This window comes from Dendroctonus ponderosae, unplaced genomic scaffold (assembly GCF_020466585.1).
Source record: "Dendroctonus ponderosae isolate FM_Combo_2020 unplaced genomic scaffold, Dpon_F_20191213v2 Dpon_F_20191213_1, whole genome shotgun sequence".
NCBI lineage: Eukaryota > Metazoa > Arthropoda > Insecta > Coleoptera > Curculionidae > Dendroctonus > Dendroctonus ponderosae.
The window spans coordinates 53,881,003-53,905,581 of NW_026017110.1; the positions used below are offsets into that span (position 1 = coordinate 53,881,003).

Below are 24,579 nucleotides of genomic sequence, written 5' to 3' on the forward strand. Positions count from 1 at the left end.
CCTAGATTTGGATAAAATCATGCTAAACGAAAATAGCCAATTAAATTCGCTTCATATCTTAAGAGCTATAGAAATGACGCAGCATTATTTACCGCCGGAAAAACATCATGCATCAAAAATAGAAATGCATTTGGTCACTTCATACGTACGGCGATTTGAGAAAATGGATGATTTTAGTTGGATTATATAAAAGATCGTTTCGAATTATTGTTGAATAATCATGATAGAATTGTTTTTCATCTAAAAACTATATAAATGATAAATCTACAAAAAGCTCAGATTTTAATAGGATTTCAGTTTCAGTTTTTCATACAGCAAGTTCAAACTTTGAGGTTTATGCTCATACTATATGGCTAAAACATATGCTGCCTTATTCCTGTATATTCACCGGATTGTTCAGTTATCCACTTAATTACAGAAATATTTGATAAAACCATGTTTTGTCATAAAAGGTCTGAAATTTTAAATAAGAACGCATGCAGCATAAACATGTGAAATCCTCATTGGACAAGCAGCTGACCTATCACAGTTAGAGAGAAAAATATGAAAAATATTCAATAATCAATGAAAAAAAGAAGGAAATAATTTAAAACTGAAGAAATCGTCTTGACATACGAAAAATTACTTAATGATGAAAAAGTTAAACTAGTCCCACACACACCAGAGCGACAGACCACCAGCTCTGGGAGTGCGTAAAAGAGCATTTCCCAAACCTCACCGGAAAAAAAAAAAAAAAAAAAAACTGTTCATCAGTTTCTCATAGAACGTCGTACATAAAACTTGTCCGATATTGCTGCGATTCCAAATCGGGCAACGGATATATTTCTCACCCTTGCAAACACTTTTTGTCGGTGAATTTGGACATAAGTACTGAATGTCAATGTAATTTACTAAGCATATTTTGTTATTTTTTGCATATTTCAGAGCCCAACAAACGTTTAAAACAGTGTTTGTACAATAAACTAATTATTAATTTTAAGCTAATAATGTATATGGTTAGTAAATTCAAATACAAATATTATGTTCTGAAACAAAGCTAATTTAAAGTTCATTTGGGACACAAGTTCACTTGCATCGCTACTTATGCTAGCTGTGGGATGCGCAAAGTTTTAATAAGATCTAAGGAAAACGCGTCAGAATCGAACGTTAGGAAAAGCAGGCAATTCGTATTCTGAACACAAGAACGTGGTCTGAGCATCACTCCTCGCCCACCCTGACTATTTAACGTATTAGGGTGTCATAAGACAGTATTCCCCGAAATGTAAAAGTAGGTATTTTTCCACGATGATAACTTTTAATATATTATTATGCCGTCTAAAATTGAAGCATTACCGGCTTTTAAAACAACAGGGAAGAAATGGTACTATCATAAAAACAGCAAATTGCTGAAATTCTCAAAAAGCCTAGACTTTAAAGAGTTTTAGATATCAGATTTTAGAAATCAGATACCGTCAATCGGCTCCTTACCAGGAAAAAATAAAAAAATAGTTTGAAACTGGAGAAGTAAACAGGCAACTCAGTTAACCAGGGTCGAAAACCGGTCCTAAGAGACTTGTTGATGAGAGGAAAGCTTCAAAACTTGCATTTCCTTAACTTTTTCCTATAAAACTTCGAATTCAAAATGTGTCTTACCTTATCCTTTCCAGAACTGGATGTGACACCGCCGCAGTTTTGACAATTAAACTCCTACACCTCTGTTGTAAAGCTTTCAATTCTTCTTCTGCTGAAGATAGCTTCTCCCTCATCATCAACCTAGCTTTGGAGTCCGGGCTCAGACCAACTTCCAACTGCCTAACCAGTCTTTTAATGGCAGCTAAACGTCCTTGTCGTTCTCCGATTTCATGCTCAGATCCTTCGTCCGAAATGCCACTGTCAGAGAACGAGCCTTCGGTGAAGAACTCAGGTAAAGGATATCCCTGAAACAAAACATGCAAATGAATTATTAATGTGTAAAATGGTATTCATGCGATATTATTTGGGAGTTGCGGTGAAATGATACAAAGTAGAAATGCAGATGATGATGATGAGCCAAGACGGGTATTAGCTTCCGGTTAACCGCTACGGTCCAGTATACGACTAAAGTAATGTCGGCCACCATTTCCGGCATCGTTAATCGGAGACCGGACTTTGGTTTTCGAGTCACGTGCCTTCGAATGTTCTCCGGAATCAGCGTAAAAATACAAATTTAATATCGCATAGTAGAGGCTCTCTGTGGCCCCCGGGCTGCTCCGAGAAGCATAGTCAGATTATTACCAGCTATTTTCGCCCCAAACCCGGTGGAAAACTAATATTTATGTACTCCCGGTAAAGCCCCCGGGATAACTTTCTCGATATGTAGGTCGGAGGACAACGATGAATAAAATAAAAACATACCCCCATTTTGAGACATTGGTGCGTGGCTAAGGGATTTCGTTTAGATAATTGTTTTATATTGCGTATCCGCTTACCGGAAGGTGCTTAGCCATATTTTTATACGCTAATCATCAATAACTGCATCATGTTTATTTTGAGTCGTTAATACTTGGCAGTAAACTGCTGGCGTTTTTGCCATTAAATCGTCAATTATTTGCAATCAACTCTGTATACCGACTAGCGGCAACATAGCATTTCAGAAACGGGATGAAGTGTTCCGACGCCGAAGCCACGGTAATGAAAAGCGTCGTGGCGCATACTAAACAGCCCGGTGCCTGATTGGCAAAAGCTTCAGCTACCCGTCTAGCTGGTCTTGCTTCCTCCTTCTACACGGCGTTCACAATAAAAATTTTGCGCCTATCTTTCCTAACGTGTCACGTAAAGTGTAACTTTATTTCCAGGTACATTACAAGCCAACTATTTTTTGGTTAAACATGGGAAACCTCTCAATTAAGGCAAAATTTAAAGAACATAATTAAGACAAATTTAAATAAATTAATAGTTTTATTAGATTCGTATAGTTTTATTGATGGGAACCGGATCTAGATGGAAAGGAAGACGGCGTTAGCTAGTATTTCCATTGCTTACGTTTTGCGCTAATAATCCGGAATTGTTAGGGCAAATAATGATTATTTGCTGTACCTATTGACAGTTATCTTTTAAAAGCATGTGACAGATTATACAAGCAAACACGCGAACACATAAAAGTTCAGTCTAAAAAAAACCGTCACAATGAAAAACTAGCTAAAGTTCTACATCACTGTCACACTTTGAGCTCAGTATATTCAGGATGGAACAACTATTTTATATTTCTTCTGTGGTTGGTTTCTTGATTAATTTTTAAATTATCTTATATTAGGGTATGTACAAGGTGATCCGTAATGAATACACTATAGTGTAACTGCAGATTTTACTTAGCAGTCGATCGAACATGCCTGGTTAAAGTATTTCAATTGAAAATGAATTTCTACAATTTTAATTGAAATCAATAAGTTGGGACAGTGAGTTTTTAGTACTGGGAAATTCGAATTTAAACTTAGTTTTAAGTATCTGTTAGAGTGCGCTGTGCAGACTGTTGGTTACCCATCCTCAAAACTTTTTAATAGAAAAACATCTAGCGATTTTGAAAAACGCATTTGCAACACTGATTGTTTTTAAGGTAAAATGGTATACCTGTTTGTTATGTATCGAACATTGCGAATATTTTAAAGAAAATTTACCCATTTAAGCAAACAATTGAACTTGATTTATTGCACAGGTTAAGAGTACATACGATTTTTGGAAAACGGTGTCCCAGACTTGATAGATGATATTCCACGATTCTTGGCCAGCTCGTACCCCTAATCTTAATCCTTTAGATTTTTAATTTGATGGTAACTTAACAAATATATTTTATGAAAAAGAAAGTGAATCGCGCCGAGACCTTCTATAAAAAAAACTTACGCTGTAGCAGTAGACCCATTGGTACCATAAGAAACCAACAAAGTATTTAATTTCGAAAAACACAATATTTAAATAAAGGGATAAGAAAATGTATTAAGGTAAATGGTGGATATTTTACTGGTACTTGGTACTGATTAAATTGGAGTTGCCATAAAGTTGATGGATGAATTCATCGGCAATATTTTGAAAACGTGTTATTTTATCGATGACAAACAGGAATATCTCTTTAACTTACAAATAACCAGTCTAGAAAATGCGTATATTTCCATTATAAAGTTTCGATAAAGAATAACCAAACATTATAGCGTCCTCTAGCAGGTACCGTAAACCTAAATTTAGATTCGAATTTCGTACCACCAAAACCCAATCCAACTTTTTCAAATATCTCAATTAAAATTGTAGAAATTATATATTAATTTGAAATTGATATAGGAACTTTAACACCCTGTATTGTCGTAATGAAGTAATATTTTACTAAGGCATCTTTGGCTAAATATCCTTACTTTGACATCTAGAATCTGCAGTTACATACCATCATGTATAGTTGTTCAATATTTCTTAGTTGTACATTATTTTTTCCGAAATGATATCGACAATCTCAATCATCTGAGATGATTCTTCCAATATCGATGTTTCTTGTTAGTCACTTTCATCTTCTGTGTTGAGGTTTCCAAAAATTTGTTTTTTCGACTGAATTATGGCGATGAAAATTTTATTCTCTTTTAGATTATTAATTATATTATTTGTATGTTTCAATGTCCTTTCAATACTGAAGTTTCAGCTTTACATAACTATAAGCAAGTCGATGAAGTCTGCTTCAATTTGAACAGTGTCTGTTTATATTAATAAAGGAAGGTTTTTCAATTTTTTCTGATGTCGATTTTAGCTTGAAATCAATGTAAACGTCAATTTTTTTGTACGGCTGTCCTCATATTATTTATTCAGGGCTGTCCTCATATTAATTTATTTATTATCATTATTTATTCCGTTATAAATCGGTTTTAAAAAAATCAAAAAGTAAAACTTGCTTTCAAGGCATCAGTTAGTAGGCTTTACCCCGGCTCTGTTATATAGTTGGTTTTAACTAAATATGTATTTTTTACGACATTCCATATTGGGATTTTAGATAAGGATAAAAAGTCAGATCATCAGGATCGATCCATTTAGGAAATAGAAAATTTTTAGGCCCCTTAAAATTACGTTGGTCTTAAACGCTAAACGTTATTCTGATTATGCGCAGTGTTAAAATAAAAGGTCTTGTTGGCAAATAACGTTAAGTGCGTTTTTTAGTTTTTGACACCGCGTTTGTCGCTCTCTTAATAAAATAAACCTCACTTTATTGTCTTCTTATCCCGTTTTGTTTGGAAATGTTTCAAAGCTAGTTTAAGTTTGTATTGTTATTAAACACAAATTGGCTAAGATGGAAGAAAACATTGAAGCTGCCTTTCTGCGCCGGAATGACCAGGGAGATGTGGACCACGGTTTAATAAGAGGCTTAATTTTACACGGCATCTTGGACCCACCTGTTGTTACAAACCGAATAGCTATTTTGAAGTTAGAAAATATTGAGGCCAGAGATTGCCTTATCAATTTTAGGTTTCAGAAGGAACACATTCCGCGGCTGGTTCAAGTCTCCGAATACCAGAAAAAAAACGCATTCTTTTTCCTAACCACATCCATTTCACTATTGGTAAACGGAACGAAAAACGGAAAATAAAAATTAAAAATCGAATAGTTAGGTTATGAAATAGAAGTTAGACCCTGTCCATGCGATGTTAGTAGTGTTGCCAAAGTTCAAATTTGCCCAAATAATTTTCACATTAAATCCGTAATTACGCAATAATGGCGTAAATTAGTCAATAAAGAAGTCTTATTTAAATTTACAATACATTTCTTATTCTATTATAGCCGCTTATTTTATTAATAATATTAGAAATACGTCAAATATGTCAACAACGTCGTTCTGCTTTTTAACGTGATGCTTATTAACGTTACCGCTACTCGTACGTAAATAAAGGAACAAGTTATCTAATATCTAATAACGTAAACGGTTATTTCTTGACTATTGCGCATGCTCAGAATAACGGATAACGTAAAACGTGTTGCAATTAAGGGGCCTAAAAACTCCCTAATGTTTCCAATCAATACGGTAACGACTTAAAGACTTAGAAGGTATGCAAGGTTTGCAAAACAAAGCGACAATTGCATGATTTATTAGCTTCTATTAGTACAAAATCTAAAATATATTAAAGTGTAAAAATCGTTAATAAGACTTCCAAAGGAATATTTACAACAGGTTATTTTAAATGAGTTCTGGTAAGGTTTTACATTCTTTAGCCCTCGCTGAAAAAAATATAATTAGATTTATAGAGATTTATCGGTTCCCGGTTTCTATTTTAATTAAATACTAGGGAAAGCGTCTTTTAGGTGTGACAATTTTGATAAACCGATGTCCAACATAAACGCCATAAGCACGACTCATACGTATCAGATTAGATGATTAAAAACAACGTCGTAGAAAATTAGCGCCACTTTTAGTTTTTACCTGATAAGATGTAGACTCAGACAACACTTTCGCAACATCCCTAACGCAGGTTGCAGTTTGGTCCGTGAATTGTCCATTGGAGAGCACGTTATCCAGAATGTGGATGGTTTTTCCGTCTTCTTTCAAATCTTTTTGCAGCTGCTCCAAACGGCTCTCCAGCATCTTCCATACGGGAAGCAGGTTTTCGATCTCACTCAATTTTGTTGCAGTTCTGAAACAAATATTGGAATTTTTATTGTTTGAGGAATTGAAGACGCAAATCGTCGTTGAATTAGAAAAGGTGATTGTTAAATTTCCGTCTAACTTATTCATGGGTACTTTCGCATTAGAGAAAGCTATATTTAACAAAGGAAATATCGCCAATACCATATTTATTTACAGCTTGGTTCCATGAACAAGCCCTCCATCTTGAATACTAATGGCCGTTTACGTATCGTACCTACATATCACGCCCGTACTATCTGGCCAACGTACTTTGAATGGCTTACTTTACCAAACACGTTCGAACACGTGAGAGAACTTAATTGACGGCCTCGTAGGAAAATCATTCCAAAATGCCGTTAGCTTCATTCATACAATTCGTTTTTCGCATGTCAAACTAATGTGACGGTTTCAAATTCAATAAACGCACAATAAATATATTCTACATTTTACCAATCTAGTGAATAAATGTTTTCCCTTTTTAAACCTGCTTTACAATTAAAATTACTTTTCAACATTCACTTGAAACTAGTAACGCTTGAGAGGAGGAAGTCGGAAAATTTGGAAGACATAAATCAGGTAAACTCATGGGACAGTTTAATAGAAGTAGATATAAGCAGCATAAGTATTTAAAATTGGATAGCATCCAAAAAAACTAGCAAGGTATGCACGGACAGAATGAGAGCACTTCTAAGTACTGCTGTTTCATCATTAAACAAATAAATATCCAAAACACCTGGACAGCGATGTAAATACAGCACAATGTTCAGACCAGATATGATATTGGAAAACAGAAATTCAGCTAGTCGAGAATTCCTTGTGATCATAGTGAAATTACGAAGATATTTACAGTCTATTCTAAAAAGAAATTGAACCCCAACATTGTGTTAAATGACATTATGTTGGATTAAGAAAATTAAATTTGAAAAAGATGAATTAAAAACTCAGTTTACTAAAAAGATGTAGCTCAAGAAACTGCGGAATAATGTGGGCACGAAATTGAGATTTATCAGATTCTGCTCGCAAAACATTCATTAAATTGGTAGCTACCGCTGAATTGGATCAAATCCAGTTTCAACTAAAATAAATTTTAAAAAAATTCTCTAATAATCATCATGTAAGTTTTCCTGACTGTATTTCGAATTTTAATATAAACAATATTCCTGAGTTTCAGTCATTTATTTGAATATTACAATTAAGTCAATTTTCTTTAAAAAGTTTTGGTGTGCTTGGGTGCTTGCCAAAAATTGTGGGCTTTATCGTTTTTTTTTATATATAAAAATGGTTATTTTATTTATTGGTAAAGCCTGTCATTACTAATTAATACAACACAAAAAACATGCTAACATTATTAAGATTAAAGGCAAGGGATCAGGACCCTAAAATTTGGAAAATGAACAGAATTCCACATTTTAGGATGTTAAATTATTATATTACTTACTCGTGTGGACAGTTGTTGCTATGTATATTAATGCTTGTCAATTTCAGAACAAAAAAACGAAAAAACTGTTTATTGTATAATTAATTCTTTTTTCCTTTGCATTCATTCATGTATGGTCCTGATTCCTATCGTATACGTATGGACAAAATATTTTAACAATATTGTTTTAGACACACTGATGATGGTGGAAAACACCGAAACGTTAATGAGAAAGTTTACTAAATCGTAATATATAAATAAATGACTGAAACCCAGGAATATTGTTTATATTTAAATTTCTCTAATAAGACAACGCAGAAACGTCGAAGAACAAGGAACATGAAGGCGACATTGTGTGCATCTTAAAACAGTCCACCAACTACTACCAAGAGAGGGATATTTCCTTTTAATATTTAATTTTGTATTCAGGAAAAATGTTCCATGCGGTTAAAAATATGACTTTCACAAGAATTTAATAAACATTTTTCTCAATCATTCGGTCGAGTATTGGAAGAGATAGCTATAGTTTGGGGATAAATATGCAATGTTACTTTTTCCTTCAAAAACCAACTAGCACTTCGCATTTCTATATAAGATCAATAGGTTACGATTTCTACACTTTTTTTCAAATAAAATTAAGCTAATAAAGTACAAATTGGGGCACAAAAATTCTCAATTGCTCTCAAATTTCAAAATCCGCTTTGACGTTCGCTGTATTGAGCGTAATGTGTGAGAAAACAAAGTTTAACGAAATTTCCAAACTAAAAATATGGTAGTTCTGTTTTATGTAAATAAGCTACAGACAGACATATACACAGAGCTATAAAACAATTTAACAATTAGTATTCTACGAGGCCATCTTTCCATTACTCCCGACTGTATGACGGCAGCTGCACCCAAAAGTAACGTGTTTAGACTTTTAAACCACCTCAAATCTATTTTACAATATAATTTTACGTAATGTTTATTTCAAATGTAGCCACGATGAAAATAAATTCAGTTGTAGTGTACATTAATAAAATCCATTCCTATTATTCTTTTCACATAGTAATGTGCTGCGGCGTTTTTATAGTTCTTCAGTTTTTTATGTCAATTTAATGACAATGGGCTTTTAGGTTTTTTACCGTTTAGCTTTTAAGCGTTTAAGTTGGGAGAGTAGTTGAATTAACCTACAGGACAAATTAGTAAATTGTTTAAAAAGTTACAAAAAACACTAACTTCATACTAGTTAGTCTAACCTTTGCAGAAATGTTTTGGAAAAATGTACCAAATGTTTAGAAATCTAATTTACCTCGTTCTAGCGTTGTCAAAGAGCTCATATAGTTCCGAAACCTCTGCTTTTAGGGTGCATTTGCTGAAATCATCAAAATCTTGATTCTCTAAAGTGAACCTATGCACTACTGCATTCAGCGACGCTAATTTGGCAGACTGGGTTTTTATCACATCCAAAAGATTCTGAAATAAACATAAAATAATGTTAACCATACATTATACACTTGACTTAAATAGCTTGAGAACATATCAAAGCTCCAAGTATTCAAAATCTTCAATCTAGTATTCAGTTTTTAATAATTCGTAAGGATCAGGGCGCAATATTGCAATCCTACATTTTTTCTGTTAGTGATGTGGATTGCTCGATCATTTTTCGAGGAATGACAACAGCATAGTTAGCTTTTGCAACCTTGTTTTTTCAAAGCTAGTAAGGTTTTTAAAAGCGTTCGTTAATCAATGACAATTAACTTTGAGACCATCGGATATGTTCAATATGTTATCCTGTACAAGCAAACATCAACATTTAGAGGGCCTAACTTGATCGAGAGCCCGCTCATAAAGCTTAGTAATTTATAAACATGCGGCAATATAAGTCTGCAGTATCGCGATGACCGTCTTCCCTGCTGCCACTTTTTGAGCCGGAACGGTCCTTAGGGACTCGCTCTACACTGACCAAACGATCAATGCAACTTCTCTCGTCAACATGTCTAGGAATATTTTAAGTCCGTTTGCATTTTTTAGTAGGGCCAGTCCACCATCAATTCTCAAATTGCTTTCGTCTCGCATATATACGGTGACTTAACGATCCAGTAAAACAACAATTGTGTGTAAATGTAACGTATAAATGTTATCGAGCTAAAAAAAATTTTTAATTGGTTTGTTTTTATACAGGGAGAAACCAGGAGTTGCTTTTTTACCTAAAATTGCGATATATTTGCATGTGATTGTTAGGCTTTATTATCGGGTTTTTTACCTCAACATGAAAATAAACTCTCATCAGTAATGTTCATGCACTTGCGGAATTACTCCCGACAATAATACAGATTATTATTTAATTTAATTGTCATAATTAAGTACTGATAATTTGGCAAACCTCTAGATGATATTATGAAAATGCACCGAAAGTTCGTATCTCTCCATTTTGAGTTACTCCCCTTCCTCTAATATAGTCAAAGGCATATAAAAGAGCTTTAAAGAACTCTACCATCAAATCCCAGACAGTTCATTCGTTGTTGATTGCAAATCGAATTAAACCAGTGTGCATGCATGCCTTCGCATCCCGCAGGAATAACAATTGGGCCCAAAAACTGCATTTGCAAACATCGCACTACACATTGGGGAGTAGTTTTCTATATGATTGAAATAAGCAAAAAGGCTTTTAACTTTTGTTGTCAACCGCAATTAATTGAATATCAACTGTTAAAGCAGTTTCGAAATTACCGGCCAATTAGTGACAACAAATTTTGCTAAAATATTTGAGAAATGCCTTAAGGAAAGATTAACTATTTTTCTTTCCATTAACAACACTTTGTCCCAAAACCAATTTGGATTTTTCAGTGGTATTAGTGTCTCTGATGTCATATTTAATGTAATAAGAACCATTGCTAAACGTATTGATAAAGGTAAAAATGTATTGCTGCTTTCCTTGACCTCGCGAAGGCCTTTGATACCGTGCCTCATGACTTGACAACATTCTTTTTGATGTCTCAGAAGTCTATGGGGTCAGGGGCGCTGTGATGAGGGTCTAGCTAAAAACGGCAAATCGTTCCAATTTTAATACCATAAAAATAAATGAAATTGAAAACCAAATAAAAAAGGTATCTACTAAGTATTTAGGGGTTATCGTTGACCAACATCTAAAGTGGAAACAGCATATTTCTAGATTGACTAATAATCTTAGGAAATTAATTCGAAAATTGTATATGATTAGGGAAATTTTAAATGGACATCTTTTAATTTGCGTATACAAAGCCACAGTAGAGTCCTTACTTAGATATGGGGAAGTTCATATGAAAATGTTCTAAAGCCCTTGACAACTATTAAAAACTATATTCTTAAAATTGTTAGAAGTTGGCTTGTTTCCAACAAGCCAACTTTACAATAGAAAAATTCTTGCTACAAGATCTTTGTTTGTCTTGAGTTTGTGCTCTCATGTACATCAGAATCGCACAATGGATTTACACGAATTTATTGATCACTCGTACCCCACCAGGCCTAATGTTGGAAAAAACTTAACAAATCCAAATAGTAGTAGGAATATAAATCTTAGATCTGTGAACTATCTTGTGTTAAAATATTCAACATTCTACCGGTGGCAGTGAGAGTAACTGAAAATAAGCGGGTTTATCATCAGAAATGTATAAATTTTATGCTCACTAATTTTGAGAGTTTTGCCGTCCTATTCCGAGTGTCTGTAAGGCAATAAATAAAAAAAGTGTCACTCAACAGAAAAATTTCCTTATAATTGATTAACATTAAATAATCAGAAACTCTAGTGTTACATACAGAAATTTGGATTTCCAGCTACCTATTTGAATGTGTAAGAATTGTTTTAATATAGGAATGTAAAACAGTCTGTAAAAACATTTATTGTATTATATTGAGTATTGAGTTCTAGTATATTTGCAACAACGGTCGCACCAATTGATTCTAGTAAACATATAATTGAATTTATGCAAATGCTTATCACTATGAAAAAGGCGATAAATGAAATAATAGAACAAGATATTTATTAAGTACATATTTATTCTGGAAAAAAAATTCTTTTTTTCTTAGAAGGTTATCAGGCTTTTTTGAAAAGTTCCTACAGGCTTTAATTTGGAAATACAAAAAACATAGTTTCTCTCTTTTTGCAATTATTTTGGAACGAATATACGAAAGATAGATTAAGAGGGTTTTACGCCGAGTGCGGTATTCTTCGGATTGGTTGCCGAAAACCCCCTGCAACAAACGCAGCTCAAAATTTCCGCCAACATGGCTTCCAACAGCTGTTTTTGTACCGATAAAGACGGAGTATAAAGACCGAGAAACCAAGGAAGACGTGTGGTTTAATTGCATACAGTGAGCAACTGCCTAAAGCAAGTTTGAACTGCAATTTTCAGGGATACCTAGATAGTATGGTCTCATATTGCAGGTTCTTCTCATTGAGGATTTCTAAGAAAATTTTATTTTGTCGAGTTGTGGGTAAAGTCGAAACTTGCCGAGTGATTGAAATTAAACTGTATAAAAGTTGAAATGTACGTCTGAAACGTATGGCTAGCTATATTCGCGACCATTCGAAGCAGCAGAGTGGATCCAGAGCTGCGTAGGGGGATTCGGGGGGTAAAAGCAGAGTTGTGTCGAGCGCTGGCATCGCACGCCAGCACGTGACGGGACTCCAAATTAGGAACACGTCCGAGTCCTAATCTTTACCACGCCGCACTGCCACTGCCGACATACAAATGCTGTTCGCGTATTTTCAGGACCGTACTTTCAGCACCCTTGGACTTTGAGAAAAAATCAATCTTTCAAGGGCAAATCGCACACAAAGAACAAACATCTGTCCAACCGCCGACAAAAACTCATATCATGCATTCGAGTTTCCGCTTGAGATCTCTGGCCGTTGAGGAATACTTCCAATTTGTAGTGAACAGCAATATCAGGAAACACACAACACCTTATACCCCAGAATAATCCCGCGAGTATTAAAAGAGCCTCAGTAACATCATGATGAAAAGTCCTTTATAACTAATCAGTTAAGGAAAAAATTAATATTCATTATCTGGATTATCTAATATTCAGGGTGTCAATTTGAAAACTTCCCACCCTTAATATCTTTCTTGCAGTTAAAAATATGAAAAATCGGAGACCCGTCAATTTTATTTGTAAGGGGGACACTTTAAATGAATATTTGGAGCCTCCTTGTCATATATGATCGGCTTAATTTTCAAAGTTTGATTTGCAAAGATTCACAGCTGAACTTGTATAAAAGTCCAAATCAAAATCAATTCCTGGGCTTCAGTCATTTATTGTCTATTTATCAATTAAAATACGTTTCACAATAAATTAATAATTAAATTAATTTTACAATTAAAAAAAATATATATATGCCAAGGCTTATAGTAGTAGCAACAACGCTACACATAGAAACTGATGATGGTAGAAAACACCGAAACGTATTTTAATTGATAAATAGACAATAAATGACTGAAGCCCAGGAATTGATTTTGATTTGGAATTGAAACACAGTCAGGAAAGTATGTACAACTTGTATGAAATAGAAGCTAAAGCTTATAGCACATTTATCGACAGATACTTTATCTGCAGATGATACAAACGTTTATGAAACGCTTTTGCTTGTTTTCATCGGTTAGGCTGTGAAGAGTTGGCTTTTGAGTTGATGCCGCTCCGTGCGCTAATGAATTATAACTCATCGCGTCTCATTGCGCCGCACTGTGAATTACGGTTAGCAGTTAACCCAGGGGCGGATTAAAGCTGTACGAGCCCCGGAACCTCAATTTTAACAAACAAAAATGGGTCACCACATTCTTTATGAGTAAAGATTTATCAAGTAGGTGACTACAACGCAACTGCACCGTGGAGTTACTTCGCCGGTGCGTTACGTCTTAAAGAAATCAGTCAGCTTAGTTATAGTGTGAATTTGGTTGCGATTGAGCTCCTGGTTACTTCGCAAGAAAATTCCAAACTTCAAATAAAATGCGAAATTTGAATATGATACACAAGATTAAGCCACAATGTTATGCATTATTCTCATGCACATTTCGCTCATTTCATCAGATTGAGCTGGAGCACTGAATAGAGCACTAAATGCTAGCAGATGAAGCAATAAGCCAGAGGAAATTGAAAAAAATATAATATAATATAAATATAATAAATAATTAAATATAATAATAAGAGCGAAGATGATCATAACTAAAAGATAAAACAATCAAGATCGAATGTAAATTTTCAGAACTTCTAAAGGATATTTTTAATTGGTTCAAATTTCGTTCAATTCTGTCATAGCTCGGAAGTTGAGCAACAGTTTCATTTTTAAATGATTTCTTCACGGTTTTTTTAGTCAATATTTTTGGAAAAATAAAATTAATTGGGTTATTAATTTTAGTTTTGGCGTTGTGCATCACTGCAGCGGAATTAAATTCAAACAAATATAGATGGCTCTAAATTTAAAACTAAACTAATGAAAGATTTGCGTTTGGAGCGTTTTTCGTTGAGTTTCGTATTGACTTTCGGTAACTCGGAACGTGGAATTTGTGTTTGGAAACATTGCCATGTGAACAGACACTTTCTACAAAAATCTCAACAATAAACAAAGTGAAATCGAACTGCCAAGATAAGCAATGAATCATCGAAAGGGCGAACATGCACATGATTATATAACGATCTTTATTCTGTAGTTTTTTGCGAAAAGGTGTATGAATGTAGTTTGCTACCAACCGTGGACGAATTTGGGCGATAGATTTATGTGTCGTGTGAATCGCTTCCTTAGACGAGAAATATAGAATCATTGTTGCCCTTATCCTACCTGCTAACTGCAGGGTTAAAGTCTTCTATTCGAAGCGAATTTTCGTTGTGTATAGTGTGAAAGTGTAGTGAACTTTTTGAGAATTAAATGATAGAAAATGGAGAATGGGCCAGTTTGCAAAAAACTGGTAATAATGATCTATAATCTATAAAGGTTGAACTGAGTATAGTTTTCCGACCATCAACCGCAGCTTTATGGATTTTTTCTATTTCTCCCTCTTTGCTTTTCTGATTTCAAATAAGTTTGGCTTTGGTCAGATTTCCTGCTTGTACTAAACACATTTTCTTGTTTCTTTCCAGGTGGCAGTATGCAGCTTTCGGTAAGTTAGCATTACTTTGCCCCTGGTTGTCATGTACATGTAGAACTTTTAGTACCATGTTCAGCAACTTGTAGGGAGGATTTGGTATCGATTGAGCTATTTGTTCCTTTGTACTTAATTTCTAAACTTTGGGAATATTTTGGGCGGCTTTGTGTTTTTACATCAAACTCTTTCTGAAGCTTTTCCCTAAAGAATCGTTTCAGCGATGCAAGGTTCCAGTTGAATATTTTTTTGGCAAAAAAGGTCAAAAGTAAGAGTTTCGCCAGAATTTTTGAAGGTTTGAAGAAATGTTAATGACATTTAGAGCGCATTGTTCTTTACTGAACGAACAACTCTGAACTTGTAGATCAGTTTGCGATTCTGATTTTTTTTTTCGAAAAGCGTGATGCTAAATGTGTCCCATTTTTTCAAATCCTGCGCAAAATTTTCCTAACTATGAGTAAAGTTTTTTGACAGTATTTAGAGCGCACTCTTCTTTACCGAACGCACAACTCTGAATTTGCATAGGAGTATTTTTCGTTTCTGAAGTTTTATTTATAACTCATCGCGTCTCACTGTACCACACTTTGAAGTTCGTTAAACACTGAGGGCCGGATTAAACCTTTACGAGGCCCGGGGCTGGAATTTTAACACCTAACCAAAAAAAAGTCACACACTTTTAGAAGGAAAGTTTTATCAAATGGCAATTGTCTAATGCTGGTTCTTAACTTTAGGTTTTAAATTTCTAATTTTTTTGAGCAAACTTAATTGTAGTAATTTAAATTTCTTCTTAAAATTAGTATTATTTGATTCGCTAAAGTCACACTTTAAAACCAGTTCTACTTAACTTCAAAATATAATAAATTTAATTAACTAAAGCTACTTTAGCAACTCCCTCAGACATTAATGTTCAATAGCTCCTCAACCTACTGAGTACTCTGAAGATACGTTTTAATGAAAATTTTGCAAGTTGTACAAGCAAAACCAAGCGAAAATGTTTTAAATTGCAACTGCAAAGAAACCCAGCATTTCGATAATACTGCTTAATGAATCTAGATTCTGTTTAATTCTTAGGTAACATTCCTCACCATTTTGTGTAGTCATGCATCCTAATTGTGTTGTCAAAATAAAAATAATTTCAGACGTGATTTTTGCACCGGTCAGTGCAATAATTTAAGACATTTCTGGTGATATTGTATAAGTGTATATATAGTATAAGCATAAATGGAACCTTGTTGTTTTAAGCAGAAATAGATCAATCTAGTTAGCATGGACAATATTTAAATTTAACTCGAGAATTGATGTAAATGAAGATGAACCAATCCGTTTTAAATACGGTTCATCCAAATAAACACAGAACATCAGTTAGATCATTTCTAAAGTATTTGCATTCGCCTACACACATCTGTTTATCAAATCATAGCCTAAAAGTGTAACAGGACATATCGTCTATACTATGAATCATTACAATGAAAATGTTGACATTATCGAACGTCTGCCCTTCTCACATATTAGTCGATTTTACTTGCTCGAAACACAGCTTTCACTGACCTTTGGCCTGACCTTAAACAATTAAAAATCAGAACTAACTCTATCTGCAGCACTCTACCCGAAATATATATAGCTTAAAAACATTAAATTTCGTAATATCTCCCTCATGTATGCAATCAAAAATCCGAACGATTCACTTAATTTGTGTTCTATTCACGTACACGAATCGATATTGATCAGAATTTGGGTTTTCCGCTTTTCACGTCCCAGTTATAAGGAATTTTATTTTACCACTTAACATCCCTAAAACCCTGACAATGACGGGAGAAGTAACTAGATAATGGAAAATCGAATAAGGTAAAAAAATCATATAACACAAGTATGTTGGTTTTCCAACCAACTTTAGTTCAGTTTATCCTTTATCTTCTGAATAAATATAGAATTCTTTTCCATGTTATTTGCTTATAGCCCCACTTATCAGCCTATTAATAAAATGTTCTAAAAATATTGTTTATGCAGCATAATTGAGATATTTTAAAATAGTGAAAAAACTTTCGGTGCATTCGCCAAATTAATGTCTAGATGTTGAATTGCAGTAATGCTATCAATTCAATAGCCATGCAATAATGATAAAGTTTTACATGAAAGTTCTTTAAAAGCGATCTAAACTTCAATTTAAATAAATGTTACAAGAAGATTTGATTTTGAACAAAGAAATAAAAGGGTACTTACATTGCAGGATTCAATTTCATTATTTATATCCTGTGAAGGATTGTCACCAACTTGAAACTGGCTGGTATTATCAGGTACTTCTAGTTTAGTAATAAAATTCTTGAGCTCGGTTATTTCCTTCTGTAGTCTTCTGTATTCCTGCATCTTCAAACTTCGTATTTTCAACGCCTTCCACTGACTCAACAAACCTATAACAAAGTAAGAACATTTGCAGTTATCTGTATGATCAATTTAGCGCAGAAAATCAAACTGTTTATTGCAATGTTACCTCTTGAAGATGTAATGCAATAGCTGCATTCACTAAACCCAAGCTAACTGCTAACTGGTTGGCAATAATAAGCGAGAAACATGTCTAAAAACTCGTTTTACAAGCAATCATGAAGTCATCAAATGGTGTTTTCTAAATACAATTAATTTTATCAAGTTGAGTTACTCGATCATGGAGACAATGCAAATTTTGCTACATATCTGCGTTATCAAATATAGTCACTGACAACACCAAACATGCCGAAATTCAACACAGGTCACATACAAACTACTTTCTTCGACAAAAACCAGTTGGCAATCTCAACTCTGGTTCGAAAGTGAAAATTATGGCGATCGTTAAAAAGAGATGAAATCTGCATGTAAATATTCTTGTAACCCACACATATATGGCGATGTAGGATGCAACAAGGTGAACATCAACTGGAGTAGGCGATGCGAAGGCTAATCGGTCGTTTTAAGATGGTTCTAATTTATGTGAATGCTAATTTTCTTTCGATTGGTGTTAATGTAAAAACTATTGTCACTGAAATTAATGTACTTCTGATCATTTATTTATTCATTCCCTTTACAACATAAAATATGACAATTAGATCGTAACATCAACACTTTGCACACTTCTCAGGAAGCACCACAATACGTGTTTTGAACCGCAATATATAATCATACTTACCGGTCTGAACTGATGTTTCTAATAGTAATGGTCTGTTGTGGCTCGAAAACTATTCATAGCGAAATTTTTAAACTGCTAGAACTTTAAATATCACATTAGGGCTACCACGCTTAAAATAGGCTATCGTGCTTTACTGTGGCGTCTAATGATTATACAAACGGTTAAACTTCCGTCTTCAATTATATATTTAGGCGAGTACATGTTAGGGATCTGACCATATCTGCGGTAATTACAGTTAGTTGCACGCCATCGTTGCACTGTAACTAGCTCATATCCACTGCCTGTAGTAGGCATGAATTCACTAGAATTAATTAACTTTACTAACTAGCTTAGTTTTCTTTTAATAGCAGCACTGCAGCGCAAATAATAAGTTTTACTGCCTTTATTTTAGATTAACAGTACTTTGAGTCATATAAAATTCTACTTACAAATATACATACCTTAACTCACATTTTCACAAAAAATCGGTATATACAATCCAAAACGGCCTTGCACACCTCCCAAAAATTAGTATTATTTTATGAATCCCCTATTTACCGTGCTTGTTCCAATTTTATTTCACTCAAGAATTTTGATTTGACGAATAAGATTTGAAGCAAAATACTGAACAACTGTCTTTTTCACAGATAGAATAAATACGTATTTACACAAACAAATTAAGTTTGTCGGGACATTCAATTATTTTTAGACCACTGCCAAATAATTATATTAATGATCAATAAATTGAAAAGTAAAAAATGGGTCCATTTCCAATAAGTTATTCATAATGGCCCCACAAATGCCGAATTTATTACGACAGTTGCTTCCTTACTAAACCCTTTGTCATTTCTTAACTTGTTTTCATACCGGTTTTACCAAAGCATTTTAGTATTTTTCGGGCTCTAAATATACCATACAAGCACTCAATGATCAATTTTATCGCTGTTTCGAACACATCATTTCTGGTTTGTATAAGAAGTATGTACACCATTCCATCAACAATGCCGTTTTGCTTATTCGCTTCAAAGTAAAACATCAATGACCAACCAACAACCATCAACATTGACGAGAAAATAAAAAGCACCAATTATATGAAACATCAGCCAATCTTTTACTCCATACTATGCTTTGATATATTTCAAATTTGATGAATTCATATCCTTGATACAACTTTAGATTAGGAACAACTACCACGTAGAATTCTGTAAAATGCATTGGGACCATGCGTACGTCACATAAATTTACAAAGATCTTAAAAATGAATTGCCCAATTAGTGTCTGTAGGAAAGTGATATAACCTATCAAGAGATAGGTAAGGGAGGTAAAAGACTAGAAACGTTTTCCACCAACACGGCAGTCATATCCGGGTAATTGAAGTTCCGTTTTGAACACACAACTTAAGAAATAAATTAGCACATAGATAACTTGCAGCGGTTTAATGGAAAACGAAATATAAAAGCAAAATATGAAGCGGAAAAACACATTTAATGCACATACCATGCTGTTATAAGCGAGAAATTAGCAATACAAAAATTTCACATTATAAATAGATATCATGCCCTAATTATATCAGAAATGAATTAAAATCACAAAAAATACAACTTAAAACATTTTTAGCCTACGAAGTTCAGTAAACTTTCGTGAGAAGTACATGATGATTTCTATAGCTTTCTTTAACAAAAAAGAGAGCAAAGAGGTCCAAGTACAGGAGTATAAAATAGGAAACCAACTCCTACCTGTCGTAACGGCTTTGTCTCCAGCTGACATCTTATATTCATCTGAAGAATCTGTGATGTGGCTGAGAAGTGCAATGTGACGGTCACAGTTTGACATCAACTCCTCCTAAAATTAAAAGAAAAGACGTATTAGAATCGCAAAATTTTAACTTAACATTGAGTCTCAGAAACCTAAATAGACCACTCAAATGTTAATATAACCATTTTGCTTTAAGTAAATCAGGCCTCGCATATAACAACGGTTAATCTGTTTCAGCTAGAAATAATACTTTAAGACTTGAATAGCAACAGCAAATCTATTTACTTCCAGGTAAAAAGAATACAAAATAAAGCAATTCATAAACACGGAGATCGATCTAGATGTTTCATCAATTTTTGAAACTAAAAACACTTTTATAAAACAGTTGTATTAGAAAAAATGAGAAGCAATTTGGTTCGCTATTATAACACATTAGTTCGATCTGTGTACTTATTATGTCCTTTATTATGTGTATTACGCTCAGCTGTAGTTTCTTCAACTCTTACATGAAGCTGAATTAATTTCTACCATAAAGATATAGTATTACGTATTATTCAAATAAGAAATTAAACACTGTTATAAATGCATCTATACTTCTACACATGTACTTAAAATGTGACTTGATCGAAATATATAATGCAGTACATTGAACAAAAACAATTAAAACTACTTACAACTTCGTTTGTAACATTGCTTATTCCATCCTTAACGTGGTCGAAAACATTCTGTGCATACTTTAGCTGATCTCGAGAATCGTTTATAAGCTGCTTCAAACTCTCCTCATCGCTGTTCGACTCTTCAGCAGCCTGTTCATGGGATAAAATTTTTCTTTTGAACTTTGGTGACATATCGGATAAAGCTGACCAATCTGACTGACTATCAATGAAATTTCTGTAGTCTTCGCCGAAATTAAGTAGTTTTCTTGCCGCGTCTGAATCATGTGATTCGCTGTATGGTTCAGATAAATAATTTTCCTGAAAGAGATAAACACAATAATTACTTCAAGTCTCTTGTATGTAAAATGGGTTCGCTATCTCATTAATGCCATATTAGATTTTAAACACACTCGAAATGGTCTTAGCGTTCAATCGTAAAAACGCATTAACGGAAAACTGAGTGAGTGGCTTTGGTACAGAGAACGACACTACAAAGCAACTCCGATAATTCACAACACTCGTGCGGTCGTTTTTATTAAGTCTGTTGTTTTTTTGATTCAACTTAACGATATATCTAATATCAAAAGTATATGTGAAGTCTATTGAGACAAAATCCATAGCAGTTAACAGTCTGCGGGTTATGTTTGTAATGCATTGTCGACGAGAGAACTACTGTATTCAGAAATAAGTCAAATAAGAGCTCGGAAAGCGTTGACTCAACATATATGACTTCCTCACCAGGGCACCCGCAGACGGGCGACTTTTGTAGTGCGACAGTTTTGACGCTGAAAATGGAACTCATTATTTTAAACACAGACGCGCACACGAGCGACTTTTTGTAGTCGCTACTAGCGTCTGCGGGCGACAGTCGCCAAGGATGGAACTTGAAACCAACTCAGAAACTTCTCAAGGTTAGACGCTGCGTCTAAAAATCGCTAGCGATTGTCGTCCTGCATCGAATTCACAGTACTGAACGGGATCAAGCAGACAGGCGATAAAATTGTGGTAGCGTCACATGAATTCAGAGTCAGATAACTGTTTAAAAAGGCCACCAGAACGTCATCATCGTTCTCCTATTGAAAGTTGAAAAGATTCTGAAAGACCGACCCGTTAAAAACTTATAGCAGCAGCCATCAATAGATATTTTATGATTTACTTTACTAACCGGTGCCGTAAATTGATCGCACCCCAATTTTTACCCTTATCTCAATAGACTTCATAGACTGTACATGTTATATTTACGGAGGATCAATTATCTAGAATAAATCTTGACTAATGGGACAAAGGGACGATAGATAATGGAAAATAAGGAAATACCAAGTACCATACAATCGAAGCTTAGCTAGATTTTGTTTGAACGCTATTGGTCATTTACTTACTCACTTAACACAAAGCTTGAGAATGCCGTTTAGAAAAACATTTATATCAATCTCCGTTTAATGCTTTATTATTCTAATTAATCAATTTTTGCTCAATGATTTGATTTAAAAAAAAGCATGAACATTAAGTGAAGTCAAAAATAAATTGTGGCGCGAGTACAATTGATTGATAATACCTAATGCTGCGTCCAATCCTGACGAGCCAAGCCTGAACCGCGGCAAATTTCCTTTGATGTCTGGTCGAAACACCCACAGACGATCCATTTTCTGTCCGTGTTTTGACGAAACATTAAAGAAATTTGCCGCGGTTCAGGCTCGGCTCGTTAGATCTGGACGCGGCATTAACTATATGGATTCAAATAACTTCAAATTAATTACCTGATAGTTATCCCACGCTTCCGACAATGAACTTGATTCTGTTGCATTTAGGCTGTTTTTTCCAGGGCTATCGTCTCTCATTTCTCCGCTGCACAGGTATCGTTGCCTTAATCCCACCTTGAAGTTGGGCACCCTAAATGATTAAATAAAAATTAGCACACAAAAAATTTAAATGCACAATACACACAAACCTTTTCCTCGAATCATCTTCGCTTTCAGCCCCGCTTGTCGTGGAAGCTTCGCACCCCGTGTAGTAAGAGTGGTTGACTGTTGACGGATCACTGGTTGAATGTTGTTCATGGCTTGATTTCTGTAAGCTGTATCCAGAGAATGATTCAGATTTGATCAAAAAATGTCTATGTTGTCTGGAAGTGCCTGGGCTGTATAGTAGGTGCGTATCTGATTTGCCGAACTGGAAAAAAATAAAACGGTTATTAAATTATCATATTTGAAAAATTGCAGGTAATATTTCCATTTCAAGAACTGCTAAGACTTACCAATGCCTTCTTCTTAAGTTTCGTCTTCTTCCTTCTCATGGGCGATGATTTTTCAGTAACCAAGGGAGATATTTCTTCAACTGTTGATGATGTGGAATTGTTGCCATTAACGTTAAAACTATTTGCGCTTAGAGCCGTGAATCTGTTCAAAGTTTTGGGGGTAAGACTTATTTTGTGCAGTGCTGATTCGGATATTGACAAGAAGTTGATTCTGAACAAGAAAAACAAATATTAATTACTTACCCCCTGATCAAACGTAATTTAAAAATCTTACCCTGCTGAGTTCGGCGTGGACGTATTTAACTGAGAACTGCAAGAGCCGCACCATGTGTGACTTAATTCAGGGTAAGATGTATTTTGTGAATTCTTCAGGGTCATCGTACTGGCATCAAATTCTTCTGAAGTCTGGGATTCTTTTTCATCTTCTTCTGCACTCGCATCGCAACTGTCGTCAGGCTTTTCCATGCTTAACCATTTGGTAACTCTTGACATTTTCAATGAATTACTTCGTTCTGTTTTCCTGCATTTTTCGGGACTCACTAATTCTTCAGCCTTCTGAACGAGCATTCGTAGTTCATCTTCTGATATCAGTTTAGCCTTCGGCACGATTTGATCATCAATCTCTTCCATCTTATTATTTCCGTTTAAACAAACCGTGTCCGTTGGTACGTCAGCGTGTTCCGTCTTAGTAAAAGTCCATTCTTCTTCAGATGTATCGTCCAATGTACTTGTTTGCCCGTCCGTTTTTGAAAGTGTGAAGTTTTCAATTCTATCCATGTCTGAGTCAGTGTCTTCGTGCTTAAAATAGTAGGTTGCTAAGTTCGGTGCTTTTTTGTTTGATTGGGTGAACTGTGAAGTATCCGCGCCTACCGGGATGGCGCCGTCTACAACATCAATTCCATTCACATCTGCCACGTCAATTGTATCGCTCATAACGATGTCAATCGACTCTACTGAACATTCATCGTCCTGAAATGAACAAAAATAGATTCATAATTTTGCAATTCATTAAATACCACATTAGTAAAACCAAATAAAGTTACCCGTTTGCTATCTAATATTAATCAACTCTGATATTTTAGATTTGTAAGGAAGTTTTCAAAATTGCAAAATACATAAATGTCCAACAATGGTAAACAAGACATTTTAACAAAGAATTTCAAAATAATTAGTTTTCAATGTTTTCACTGACCGTACAGATAATGAAAACATTTATCATATAAATTGGAATAAGTTGCACAATAATGTTGCTGGTTGTATGCATCGCTTAGGGCATAACAGACATTTTAAGTTATGCATTAAAATTAACTTTCCGGTTTAGTCCATGAAAATTAGCACTTTCTATCACACTGCATTGATGTAATAAATGGTAGAGTGCAGTCATTTTTAAATATCTAATTCGATATATTAAAGCGAAACTTTCCAAATATTTAGAAAAATTGTGCTGATTGATTCAACCAAAACTATGGCCACATCTTATTGCATAACAGTTGCCCAGCAGACAACTGATAACTCATGCCCATCAGATTTCCATTTTTTGCATGTATACACGTCGCTTCTTTGGAAGAGCAATGACCCAATAACGAATTAAGAAAATTATAATAATTTACGCATCTAGTAAAATGCTGCTGCGCGTCTTTTTTTAATCAGGCGTAAACTA

At 34.5% G+C, this 24,579-nt stretch overlaps 1 protein-coding gene and 1 long non-coding RNA gene across 4 annotated transcripts in view; one reads left to right on the plus strand and one right to left on the minus strand.

Annotated features, from left to right (window-relative positions):
- The window catches only part of LOC109533873, a 179,543-nt gene that overhangs the window by 92,248 nt on the left and 62,716 nt on the right, over positions 1 to 24,579 (plus strand). The gene's annotated exons all lie outside the window — the stretch shown is intronic.
- LOC109533799 overlaps positions 1 to 24,579 on the minus strand; it is a 139,421-nt gene that overhangs the window by 6,027 nt on the left and 108,815 nt on the right. For all 3 annotated transcript variants that reach the window (XM_019899222.2, XM_019899224.2, XM_048660639.1), the window contains 10 exons: positions 23,194 to 23,888; positions 22,920 to 23,130; positions 22,614 to 22,834; positions 22,423 to 22,555; positions 20,684 to 20,983; positions 19,991 to 20,096; positions 17,339 to 17,526; positions 9,313 to 9,476; positions 6,401 to 6,611; positions 1,633 to 1,916 (listed from right to left, as the gene is read on the minus strand). In XM_019899222.2, coding sequence (XP_019754781.1) covers positions 1,633 to 1,916; positions 6,401 to 6,611; positions 9,313 to 9,476; positions 17,339 to 17,526; positions 19,991 to 20,096; positions 20,684 to 20,983; positions 22,423 to 22,555; positions 22,614 to 22,834; positions 22,920 to 23,130; positions 23,194 to 23,888 — 2,513 coding nt within the window. The remainder of the gene's footprint in view (positions 1 to 1,632; positions 1,917 to 6,400; positions 6,612 to 9,312; positions 9,477 to 17,338; positions 17,527 to 19,990; positions 20,097 to 20,683; positions 20,984 to 22,422; positions 22,556 to 22,613; positions 22,835 to 22,919; positions 23,131 to 23,193; positions 23,889 to 24,579) is intronic.